The sequence below is a fragment of the Clupea harengus genome, chromosome 14 (assembly GCF_900700415.2).
Source record: "Clupea harengus chromosome 14, Ch_v2.0.2, whole genome shotgun sequence".
Classification (NCBI taxonomy): Eukaryota; Metazoa; Chordata; class Actinopteri; order Clupeiformes; family Clupeidae; genus Clupea; species Clupea harengus.
The window spans coordinates 23,420,982-23,433,851 of record NC_045165.1 but is presented as its reverse complement, the minus strand read 5'-3'; the positions used below and the strand labels follow the sequence as shown (position 1 = coordinate 23,433,851).

The following is a 12,870-nucleotide window of genomic DNA, read 5'->3' as shown; positions in this document are numbered from 1 at the left end:
TATATGTATATAATGCATATGGTGATGTATGTGTGATATTACTGATAACGACTGAGAGGCATGGTTGGTTGTATATGATGTATATGGTGATGTATGTGTGATATTACTGATAACGACTGAGAGGCATGGTTGGTTGGCAGCGCTTACTTGATGACTGTGCCTTTGGCGCCCCCTGCTGTCGTGAGCATGACCCTGGTGGTGAGGCTGACCCGCAGGTCCTCCTGGTCCAAACCCAGCAGCTCCGCACAGTACTCCAGAGTCTGACTGGACTGATTCTTCAGGATGCAGCCGCCTGGTTCACAGAAAGACGAGGACACGAGCACACACACAAACACACACATAAGCCAGAGCACGGAATGCAGACTATGCTAAAACACAAATGTATGCACATCATTACCACATAAAAAAACACAAAGTCATCCACAAACCCCCCCCCCGACACACACACACACACACACACACACACACACACACACACACACAAGAACACATATATACACAAACAGAGAGATACACACTCTCGGACACACACACACACACACACACACACACATAAACACACTTACACACACACACACACACACACACACACACACACACACACACACACACATATCACGTATCAGCACTGCATCAAAGCCAACAACTAATGTGATTTGAACAACATTAAGGGCATTTAAAGGAGAGCAAGATATGAAATGAAAGCAGCTCCTCGGTGTGCCCTCCGAAATGGACCTGTCACGGTAAAGACATAAGAGCAGAGTAATGGAGATGGGCCCACTGCTATCTCTGAACCTCAGTGCCACGGATATATTAGTCTGCCGATAGAGGCAGAAAGCAGCCATCTATTTTTGATTGGTACGGATAAGAGACGGCCATTGATGGATAGAGACCTCCGGGATAAGGGGCACTGCGTGTCCACTCTAAGAGCTTCCGGCGCCAACCGGGAACTCTTAACGAGCCGTAGCCACCTCACGCCACCGGTGTCTACTCCATGGCTGCTTTTTTTAACAGGCAGAATGAGAGAGAGAAGAGGAGAAGACTGGCAGCGCTAATGCAAGCTGGGGGGAAAAAAAGTGGGGCATGTAGCTGGCAGGTATCTGGCAGAAGCTCTCTTAGGCCTGGCTATGTATCTGAGCCGTGCTAATGAGCTCCAGAGAGGAGCTTGGAGAATAACAAGATGGGGGTGGGGGGAGGACAGAGGGAGAGAAAGAAAGAGAGAAAAGGAGAGACAGAGCATGAGGGAGAGAGACAGAGAGAGGAGGTTAAGGGACCAGAGAGGGGGTGGTCAAAAACATTGTGTGTGTGTGTGTGTGTGTGTGTGTGTGTGTGTGTGTGAGAGAGAGGGAGAGAGAAAGAAAGTGAGAGCAAAAGAGAGAGAGAAACAAAGTGAGAGCAAAAGAGAGAGAGAAACAAAGTGAGAGCAAAAGAGAGAGAGGAAGAGAAAGAAAGTGAGAGCAAAAGAGAGAGAGAGAGAGAAAGAGAAAAAAAGTGAGAGCCGCTAAGACATCTGCGCTGACACTCACCCGAGGTGCTCCCCGTCTCCTCGAAGTCGACATTGCCCAGGTGCAGCACCCCCGCCACCACTCGGAACAGGTTCAGCTTCTCCGTGTCGTCCAGGCCGATCTTCTTCATGGCGCCGCACATCCTGTTGAAGTCGCCCTGGTCGTCCAGCAGCGGGTCTTTCAGCGGGCCCACCTTCGTGTGCTACGGGACCACAAGACCAGTCGGTCAGTAAGGCCTCCCTCCACCACCTCAGGCTCTAGAAACACACCTTTGAAACCTTCCACTAGAATCAAAGCAACGTGGCTACAGCACCTCTCTTTGAGCTCAAACTCGTACGCACCCTTTAATCAGAAAGTAAGAGTCGTGTTCAGTCTGAGTTCAAAGCCATCAGGTTTTAATGGAGTCTGTCTGTTCTGATTAGAGGGCTACAAAATCAATCACAGCAAACACCCCAAAATGTCACAGTCTGATGAAATCATGATGAATAAAACCCAAAAGCTAAGCATAACCTTGGCACATACTGTAAAAACACCACATCAAGGAGTAATTGATAAGTTTTAATGTTCATGTTTTCATCCTAATGTCTTTTTCTCCCAACATAAATGAAAGCATCAGACTGTGACACTGGGGTCAGTGCAAAGCTTCAGCCAGTCAAATGTGCTTTGGCACACCGTGACACCCCCACGTTAGTTTGGAGTACCACGTTTCCCGTTTCTACAGAAACAGTCCCCATGCAAAATTCACCCCAAGAGAAGGCATGCGTTATCCCCTACTACCAGCTCCCCTTTGTAAATGCTGGGCGTACCGAAACACCCAGAATTTACACTGAGGAGGAAACACACAAGGAGATGTGCCCTGAAAGTCACCTTATTGTCCTGCAATTACACGGAGCAGGCAAGAGAGATGCACAACGTCGGTTAATAACAGCAAATAGAAGCCATAGGGCAGAGATACCCCACGGCTCTCAGCACAAAATCTGAAATTCATACAGCTTGCCTTTGTGAATGTGAAGTGCACTTTGAGAGCAGCGTAAATGCATGTTCACAACTGTCAATCAATAGTGGCATTCACGGAGAGGTTTAAATTGGGACTCGTCTTAAGAAACAGATCACGTCTGTCTCCAGTAGTAGGACATGGAAATCTTTCTCTCTTTCTCTCCCTCTCTCTCTTTCTCTCTCTCTTTCTCTCTCTCTCTCTCTCTCTCTCTTTTCTCTCGGATTCCAGATAACAAGCCTGAGTCTGGTCACCGAGGGAGGGAAACAGTGCTCTGTTTTCCCGATAACAATAACAGGAATTACAAGGCTCCCCACGTTTGGGCGCTACGCTGTGGTTCTCGCCAAGTCAGTACATTATTCATCAAAGCCCTGAACTCATTTATGCTCATCACTAATTCCTCTTGATGCAGCGTTATTAAGATGATTGGAAAGCACAGGGCATGGTTCACTTCATTGGTAGGGCATGGACTCTGCATTCTAATCAATACATTTAGCAGAAGACCTGGGCTTCTGTTTTCCATGTCGGACTAACAAAATGCACAAAGTGCACAGTGAATTAAGGACAAATGTTTCTTTTTTTCTCTATGCCTTTATATTCACCCTAACAACATTCTCATTCATCACAGTATTAAATCTGTTTGGTCCAGTGCTTTGGGGGTGAGCCTCCAGCTGATAGTGTCCCAGGCCCAGAGCGGGAGCCTTGCGGGTGGCCTCGGCTCCAGACGTGACCCCCGCTGACCACCCAGAGCTCTGGGGGAAACTGCTGCCCTGAGGGTTTAATCTGCGGGAGGCTCCAGACTGCCGGGGTGCTAGAGAGGAGGGAAGGAGGGATGACAGGAGGGAGGGAGGGAGGGAGGGAGAGAGGGATTGGCAGGTACCTCAGGACTCTTCCGGTTCTGCATGATCTGCTTATCGGAGTCCCTGCTGGCGAAGTAACGTGTACAGCCACGGTTCAGGTACTGCACAGAGAAGACAAGGGAAAAACTAAGAAAGCATCAAGACACGTGATGGTATGAGTATGCTAATGGTCGTCCCATATTGCAACATGTAAATGTACACAACAGACAAGCCAGGACAAAAGCTGTTCCTGGACATCATAATGTTTTATTAATGCCTACGCTCTGCCAAGCACAACACATAGATCCTCTGATGTCAAAACCCAGAGAAATTAATTAGTGATTTTGACTGCGTTTTTACTGTGATGGCATCTGCTTGTAGTGCAGACCACAAAGCAAATGTGCCACCTAGTGGTCAATGAGAAAACTGAGACTTTCAGTGAGACTGTCAAACTAACTTAAGTATTATACACTTAAAAATGGGAGAACATTTAAGGAAATAGTAGAAATGACATATGTCACCACAGTATTGTTTTATAACAGAGTATATAATATTGAAATAAAATGATTATGGCTATTTATACTGCATTCAAAGCATTCAAAGCATTCTGCTTAGAAAAGACAATTGAAGTTTGATTTGATACACTACAGATTGATATCAGTCCTGTAGTCAGTGTAACAAAGCAACAGTTGTGCTTCAACTTTAATAGTCTGACTTGGTCAAGGATACTTTACTTAGGCAGAAACAAAACATCCCAAAATTTCATTTCAAATTTCAGTTTTTGGATGAAGTTAAAAAAGCTTGTTGGCTTACGAGGAATTAATGATACACATCAAACATAAGATTTACACACATAAATAATGTCTAATCACTCTACTACCAAACGCATTACCAAAAACTCATTCTTATCACAAGTAGCACACTCATGTTTGGTCATGAATCTATTACTGTCTTTTTTAAGAACTGTTGCCTGGGGCAGTTTGTTGAATGGGAGAGAATCTGGCAGAAGAGTCTAAAATTCCATTTCAGCACGGATGGGTTGAAGTGGCTCTACCCTCTCTGTCATGATACGGACCAGTAGTTTCCCATTACCCGGGGCCCATAAGCTGTCGCTCCAATGCCCAAAATATAAGCAGGTAATTCCAGACGATCTTCTGGTACAGTCTTGAGAGGACCTGACAGCCGTGCATTGTGTGTTGAGTATGAGGTTAGGTATGAGAGTATGAGAGTGTGTGTGTGTGTGTGTGTGTGTGCAAAGTTGTGGAGTTACATGAAATGGAGTTAAGCAATATACTTTCTACTTATAAGTAGAATGTAACATTAATTCAGTTGCCTCGCATCTTTCCGCTGTCTAGACAGGCTCCATTAATTTGGCAGGATGCGCTCAAAAGTAATCAAAAGTAATTAAAATCATTACATTACTTACTACTTTTTCTGACAGGGTAACTAGTAATCTGTACTCTATTACATCTGTTACAATGTATTACATTTCAAAAGTAACCTACCAAACCCTGTGTATGTGTGTGTGTGTGGTGGTAAGGTGTGTGGAGCAAGGGTTATGTGTGTGTGTGTGTGTGTGTGTGTGTGTGTGTGTGTGTGTGTGTGTGTGTGTGTGTGTGGTGGTAAGGTGTGTGGAGCATGGGTTATGTGTCTGTGTGTGTGTGTGTGTGTGTGTGTGTGTGTGTGTGGTGGTAAGGTGTGTGTGTGTGTGTGTGTGTGTGTGTGTGTGTGGAGCATGGGTTGTGTGTGGTGCCAGGTGGAAGCACTGACCCGGAAGCTCTCTGGGGAGTTGAGGTGCAGCATGTGCCTGATGTCCTCTGAGGCGCCGGCACAGAGGCGGTAGAAGATGTGGTAGTTGCGCTCCTCACTGCTCTGCATGCAGATGCGGGACTTCTCCAGCAGGTAGTGAGAGACGAAGCCCCCCACCACTGTGTTCTGAGGGGGGAAAGGTCAAAGGTGAGACGGTTAATGGCATTTCAGGCAGTAAAACAAGAGCAGAGAGCATAGGATTATGGGAAGCAACAGTATGTTATTTGATTGTGTTATTCAAAGATTAAAAGCCAAAGCTGAACATACAGTAGGCTGAGCACTGTGCAATACCTTCTCATTGAAATGAATCTCCACAAACTTCCCAAATCGACTGCTGTTGTTATTTCTGACTGTCTTTGCATTGCCAAAAGCTTCGAGCAGAGGGTTGGCTAGAAGGAAACAAAAAGGATAGATTAAATACGGAAAGATTGATTGTCTAGATGGTATTCCCACCAATAGCGTGGTGCATTACAACTATTTCTGTCCAAAAGGAAACCCTACCTTCAACTATTCTCTCATCAATATCTTGGCCCGTTCCGTATGATGATGTTAAATACCTACAAAGTGAAATTGAAATAAATACCTTAACCCATAAAATGTCACAAACGTGTCACTGATTTCAAATATATCATATCGGTATGCGTGCCCACAGTCTACAAACCATTCCAAATAAATGTGAAAGGTTCCAACCTGAGGACAAACTTGGTGTTTTCTGTCTTTCCTGCTCCAGATTCACCTGAAACGATGATGGACTGGCTCATCTTCAGGACCTTCATGTCACGGTAGGCCTTGTCCGCTGACAAACAGAAAAATGGGAAAGACAGAAAGGCCTTAGTTTGAGACTAAGAGCATTTTACTTGCATGAAAAACTCTGATGTTGGCCAGTCAGACTTCACTGGTGGTGGTCCACCAGACAGAGGCCCCATCCTCTTACCAACAGCATAGACATGAGGAGGAAGGGTGCCCAGGGAACGACCATGGTACATCTTAATGGTCTCCGGTGAGTACAACTTGGGGACGTCATAGTAGGGATTCACAGCAATCAAGATGTTGGCCACGTATGTCTTAAACAAGGGAAAGAATAGATACAGGTCTAATAGGTCATAGACATATTTGCCTAACAGAATATACAATCATGACTTAAGTGTTCCTCTCTGAAACTACTGCATCTGGCTACTCATCACTACCGCCGTGACCCCAAACACAATAATATCCAATAACCATCGCTTCACGCCCACAGTGGCCAACAGGTGTCAACTGAAGGAGGCTGTGGAACATAATCCTACTGTAAACAATAACACCCTCTCTCCCTCCGCCCCCTCCCACGCCACCTCCCCCACCGACCCCCTCCTTTCCTAAAGTCTGCAGAGCTGCACTACCTCAGAAGACCTAATTAACTTCATGGGGCAACGTGATAGTGTCACCGCACGATTAGCGAGGTCACCCGAGATGCGGCGGGCACAGCAGGGCAGGGCCCAGGGGCTCAGGTGAGCCTCGGATGACAGGCGTGGCCACTCTGCTGATCAAAGCAATACAATGGCCCCCCCCCACCCCCACCACCACCATCAGGAGCCATGTGGACCCTGGCCCCCGCTCTAAATACACTACAACAATAGGGCTTCCTCCAGATGGACACAGGATGAAATAGAGTCCCCCCAATTTAAGTAGTCCCTTTTGGCTGAAATGGCTGGAAATAGTTTGTCCAATAGTGGAGTGTGTTGGGTGGTGGGTGGAGGGTGGTGGATGCGTGGTGTGGTTGTTGATGAATTTGCAACAGGTGAGAAGGGGAGGTGTCATACTTACATAAATCTTGTCTTTGCTGTAGCGCAAGCGGACGTTGTTCAGTAGGGTCGCTTCATTCAAGTACATGAGAGAGCCTGAGAGAGGAAATTAAACCTTTGAAATTAAGGGCTTTAGACTTCTGCCCCAGTGTAAATCCTTATGGGCTCCTATACAAATCCCAATGAAATCCCGTACAATCCCTCTGATTTTGGTATCCATCCTGCAAGGTCTTTTGAATGTTACAATGGGATTTCCAAGACCAAAAGGGGGGTGGGGGGGGTTGTTTTGAGGAAATCTTAATCCTGTTGAACTTTATGACGAAATATGCTAAATATCTTAACAAATAAAAACACTGCATGGGAACTGGAAATCATACAATTCCAAACCCCTGAGACGTAAACTTACAGTTGTCCTCCACGTGTTTGTTGACATCCTCCTCGGCAGGGAACACTTGGCTGATGGGAGCCAGAAAGTTCTGCAAACACCAGAGTGTACATCTTTAAACTCATCGTGACCTCTCTGCTCTCTTAATGAACACAAACATTCTCATGAGAAACCATCCGGGGGCCCCATGCAGAGAGTAACCTCCTTCTTAAATCTGACAACCACAGGAAATCCACTGAACATCTGCTCATCGATTCAATACGGCCTAACCCTAGCTCAGGAATTACAAAGCAGGGTCTTCTCTTTCTTTTTTTCCTCTAAATGATTTGCATTCGCTCTTCTGTTGGGGCCCAGATTGCTGTGTCCTATTGAGAACCGCGGGCTTGAGTCTGAGTGTGTTTTTCTGTGGGGCGGACACAGCATGGCTCCGGAAAGTGTGCCGCAGGCCCGGGGCGCTTTGTTTTCCCGGAGATGCTGAGGGCCCTACTGCATGCATTAATGATGCCTCAGTGCACACACACACACACACACACGCAGACACACACACAGACACAGACACAGACACAGACACACACACACACACACACACACACACACACACACACAGACACACACACACACACACACACACACACACACACACACACACACACACACACACACACACACACACACACACACACACACACACACACACACACACACACACACACTGGAGAGCAATAGGGAGAAGCGCTCACATGACTAGTGCCTCAGAGTCGCTCTCTTTCGCGTGGCATTTGCTGTCATTAACATCACGCTGTGGATGTCTGGGCAAAAGCAGCTGGTCAGTGGGGCAGCTAGCCTCACTATTACACGTGGGAGGTTCAGTGGGGCAGAGAGGAGGTCCAGACACTCTGTGTCACATGACCTCTGCAAGGGGACACTGGGACATCCCCTGGGGTGACTTTTTTTTAACATGAATTTAACAAGTCTGTGAAGGCGGATTGTGTTTTTAATGCTACTTGTCCCCCAGTTTCCAGTGACCTCTATGTGACTCTGTAACCTTTAATCTGTACATGAAGCCTACAACAGCACATTGCTATAATCCTTAGTTTGTGCTTTATTGTCAGGGATGAACACATCTCCACACTCCATCATTTGAGAATTGGGTCGGTATGCTTTTATTCTCTAGCCTAGATCACATGTGGAGCTGTCACTGAGGGCTCACTTTGGGCTTTGCAATCAAATGCAAGCTCTTCATGTGTCCATTTCACATTTCTTTAACGCCCTCAAATTTTTATCAAATTTTGAGCCAAAAAGGCCATAATCAAAAGTGCGTGAATGGAATAATCACAGAGACAGAAAGTTTAATTGATAACTTTAATTGATAACAGTAGTTATCAATGTAGCCATCATCCTACTACAAAGGAAGCTCAGCTAACAGGAAAGCATTTCGGATAAACAAGGGAAAGGAGAGGTGCTCCGGAACTTTCAAGCGATAAGCTATTAACCAGGAAACATGAAGAGAGAGAGAAATGAGTTTGTGGCCACAGGTGTCTGGAGCTGCTCTTGTTTGTGCCTGTTGCCTGAGGTAGGGGGAGGGAGCTCAGGCCCTGGGTGACTTCAGCCCCGGGTGGCGCAGGTGGGCCCTCCTCAGTAATGAGCCGAGCGCAGCCTGTAATGCGATCGATCCACCTGCTGCTCCCGGCATGATTAATTCATCTCCTTCAGCCAGCGACACCACCGAACGTGCTCGGGGCTGTTCTACATTCGCTCGCTCGCTCGCTCTCACGTTTAACTTAGTATGCGTTTTGGAAAAAATGCTGTCATTCGGGTGAGCTGGCGAGCAGCTCAGACATACTATATACGTGCCGGCTGCTCGGAGGGAAATCTATAGGAGTGCCGTGAGGTTGTTACCTGGACAGGTGCCTGGAGAGGGTGAAGGGTCACTGGCATACAACAGTTGCCATAGCACTTGGCTGTTTTTCTAATCATTGGAGGGTCTGTTTACTAATGTCCCCTGAGCCTGAAGTTCTTTGGTTCTTTGTTTTTAGTCGCTGTGTTATGATGTTGCATTGATCTCTACCAGTTGCTGATACCATTGACATCTAATCAACCTCTTTTGTGGTCAAAAGTTTAGCAATCATAAAAAGTAATCAAAAACACATGCAAACTATGAAATGGAAGGTTGATCACACAGTGTACTGACACTGCTACCCACCCCGTCATGCTATTCATTGATGTTTGTAGCACACAACGTGTGGTTGGGACTGAACTCACTCACCTTGCCTTTATGGTTGAGGGGTTCTATTGTGAGACTCACCTTGCCTTTATGGTTGAGGGGTTCTATTGTGAGGCTGTCGGCACCGATGTCCACGATCAGGCCCAGCTGGAACCCATCGGTTGGGTGAGGCGCCCACACAGGCTTCCCATCATCCATTGCAGAGCACAGCAATGCACCCGCAGATCTGCAGATCACAGCATTTTATTTTGTATTCATTAATTCATGGGAGAGGTCAGGAGTGCACCTGGTGCAAGGCGCTGGCAATAGCTGCATCATCTTCCTGTTTATCTAAACAATTCGTTTCCACATCCTATAACAGCTTAGTCCTTATCGACCACTGGTGCTTTAGGGATTTTCCATCAGTGGACGTAATTTGACTGCCGGTCTCCGCAGGTTTTCCATGCTCTTGTTATTCAGATCATGAATGACTGGCACCATGGAGAAGGATTTGCTTTGCTCAATTCGTTATTCCCTGAGATGATCCCCCAGGCATCATATTTCCTATGGGACCACAGTGCTCTACCACTTACATTTTAAATAGTTCACCTGGGAATTTCCTTTTGAAAAAGATGAAGCTGTTTTTACTGAGTTCCAGTAACGTTAGAATGACATAGATGATAACACACTACAGCTAGAAAGGCAGATAAGGATGGACTGTCAGGTCAGCTAGGCTACTTCACCTCATGTAGCATCCAGTACACTTCCTTTACTGATACTGCCTCTCTAAAAGATGCAACACATATGCAAATCATGTTTGATGCAGAAGAGGGGATGACATGTGTCACTTGAAGGCTCTCACTGACAGTATAAGCCTTATGATCTCTTGATACCCTTGAATACCCTTGTCACCACAACACGTGCTTGCAAGCAAAACGATATAGAATAGACTTTATTTGTCATTGTGCATTGGATACACAACTAAATTTGTTCATGGCTGTGAAGATACCCATTGCTACAAGCTCTTTGACAGGGTTCATACTGTTCCCAATACTATCCAACTGCAGTGTCTTTAGGTTCATTTTGTCTGTGTTAGACTTCCAGGATTTGAGAGACCAGCTGTTGAAAGCAGAATAATGATGTCTCCCTACAACACAGGAAACAGGAGTGTGAAATTGGGCCGGTCACATGGGCCGCACTGTGGCCGCTGAGCGACTGACTGCTTTGATGACAATGACAGGATACAGTTCCCATGCCCCCCACCTATACACATGCGTGTCCCTGTGCTCTCTCAGGCCAGGGGGGCCCTAAAAGCTCCAGCCAGCGTTCATACCACAGCCTGGAGGCCTGTGAGAACCCCCTGACCGTAATGATCAATTAAGTAGGCCACGCTTCACAAAATCTCAACCCGTCCCATCAAACAAGCACTTTGTCCACTTGCCAGATTTGCGCTGTGGTGCCTGTTGTCCAAAAGCACAATCACATTTGTTCAAATAAACTGATGGCAGTCCAGAGACAAAGGTGACAGGCCTTGGGAGTGTTCCTTTTGGCTGGATTTTGTTGCCCAGGCCAAGGGACAAGAATGGCAGCTACCTCATCAGACTGTGAATCTGACTATTAAGTGTGGATGAATGCACTGCTCCACAGTGGATGGGTATGCTACTCTCGGACCAATTAGAGCCTTTAGGTCAAAAATGGCATCGATTCAGAGCATATATAGAGACAATGGTCAGTTTGTAATCCATTTGAGCTTGTTAGCATAATAGCTACCAAAGAATGTTTAGCATTGCAAGTGGCTCTATGAGGCGCAACATGAACTCATAGACACTCTGTTAGATATTTCAGGAGAAAATCTTCAACTCTTAGGCACAGTATTAAGTCAAAATAAACAGAGAATTAGTCTGTGCAGCAGGTTAACCTAGAGTCTTCATTAAAAGAATGTTGCTACTATCAGAAAGTGAAAGAGGCAAGGCCAAAGGCAGTGTCCCAGAGGCCATAAATAAACACCAGAGAAATGAAATGGCTACATTCCCGTTCATCAATGTCAGCCTCAATGTCAGGATTGCTGAGAATTGTTTTTATATGGTGTGTGTGTGTGTGTGTGTGTGTGTGTGTGTGTGTGTGAGAGAGTGTCTGTATGTAGGTGTGTGTCTGTGTGTGTGAGAGAGAGCTAATCAGCTAATCGTTTTAGAACTTTTATTTCTTTTACAACTCGTGTGCAGTCACTTAAAAAGAAACCCTTGGTTAGGCTAGACTTTATCAGTCAAGCTTCACTTCAAAAGCTTCCCATAATCACCTCTGCAGCAGCCTATTCAAAGCACAGCTCTGACACACAAGCACATAAGTTTTAAATGCTGAGCACAAAGACCTGAGTCATTCAATCACTAATCCCCGTGTAGCTGATATGATACAGGCCCAGACGCACAGAGAACACACAGCCCGTCCACTGGTGATCCCATTAGATCTGGGATTGAGGTCAAGTGTCCCAGGTCGAGGTTTAGAACAGTTTGGAGATGTGAGCAGGTCAAAGTTCCTCCAGGGCTTCATAACTCGTAAACCTGACTCTGTGTGCCACGCTGCCAACTGGCGAGGGATGTTCTCAAGCATGAATGCGCCAGCTACCGAGGGCTAAAGGCTAGCTGTGATGTCATTGTACTTAGGCTCTGCACTCTTTCTTGTTCTATGTTGCCATGGAGATCTGCCCTGTTAACTCCATGTCACTGTTGCATGATTCATCAAGGAGGGAAAGGATCATTAGATAGGCCCTCAATCTGTTCCTGGAGGTTGAATGGCTATCCAGGTTACGGGCACAGATGCTTACGTTACCTATCAGCTTCCAGTAAACAGATTTGCTTAGCAAATCAACGGCCTGTTATTTCCTTGTACCAATATCAGCGTGTATTGCTGGCCTGAATACTGCATTGCTAAAAAATACACAGACACTATTAGATTGTTCAAAGGCTAATTGCAACTGTGCCACTATGGAACTGAATGGATTTAGACTGGGAATGGAATTACACACCAGGTTGGAAAATAAGAGGAGCCAAGTGTCGAAGGAAAAAAAACCAGACATGACAGAGCGGAGCAGTTAAGAGTTCCCATGGCCCTTACAACACACCAAAATAACAGTGTGACATTAATGTGAATGGTATTTCTGTTTCGCTAATGATGGGGGAATACCACAGCAGATTAGGATGAAATAGTATAGCACACAACTGTTGATACTGAAACTAGGGGTGGCCACACTATTGTGGTTTAAGAGGGAAACCAGAACATAGACTTACTTAAGTTAGAAAGGACTGCTTACATAAATCAGGCTACACACTCTTGACCCTCCAAGACCCAGATGGATCA

General features: G+C 46.0%; 1 protein-coding gene across 6 annotated transcripts in view; it reads right to left on the bottom strand.

Annotated features, from left to right (window-relative positions):
• myo6b (myosin VIb) overlaps nt 1-12,870 on the bottom strand; it is a 36,026-nt gene that overhangs the window by 19,963 nt on the left and 3,193 nt on the right. For 4 of the 6 annotated variants that reach the window (XM_031580995.2, XM_031580998.2, XM_031580997.2 and 1 more), the window contains exons 2-13: nt 9,619-9,763; nt 7,335-7,404; nt 6,951-7,024; nt 6,082-6,211; nt 5,838-5,943; nt 5,649-5,704; nt 5,439-5,536; nt 5,109-5,273; nt 3,380-3,460; nt 2,373-2,381; nt 1,527-1,707; nt 148-292 (exon numbers count right to left, since the gene is read on the bottom strand). In XM_031580995.2, the coding sequence (XP_031436855.1) occupies nt 148-292; nt 1,527-1,707; nt 2,373-2,381; nt 3,380-3,460; nt 5,109-5,273; nt 5,439-5,536; nt 5,649-5,704; nt 5,838-5,943; nt 6,082-6,211; nt 6,951-7,024; nt 7,335-7,404; nt 9,619-9,735 (1,232 nt within the window). In that variant the 5' untranslated portion in view covers nt 9,736-9,763. The remainder of the gene's footprint in view (nt 1-147; nt 293-1,526; nt 1,708-2,372; nt 2,382-3,379; nt 3,461-5,108; nt 5,274-5,438; nt 5,537-5,648; nt 5,705-5,837; nt 5,944-6,081; nt 6,212-6,950; nt 7,025-7,334; nt 7,405-9,618; nt 9,764-12,870) is intronic. The other 2 variants (XM_031580996.2, XM_031581000.2) reach the window with 1 other exon arrangement.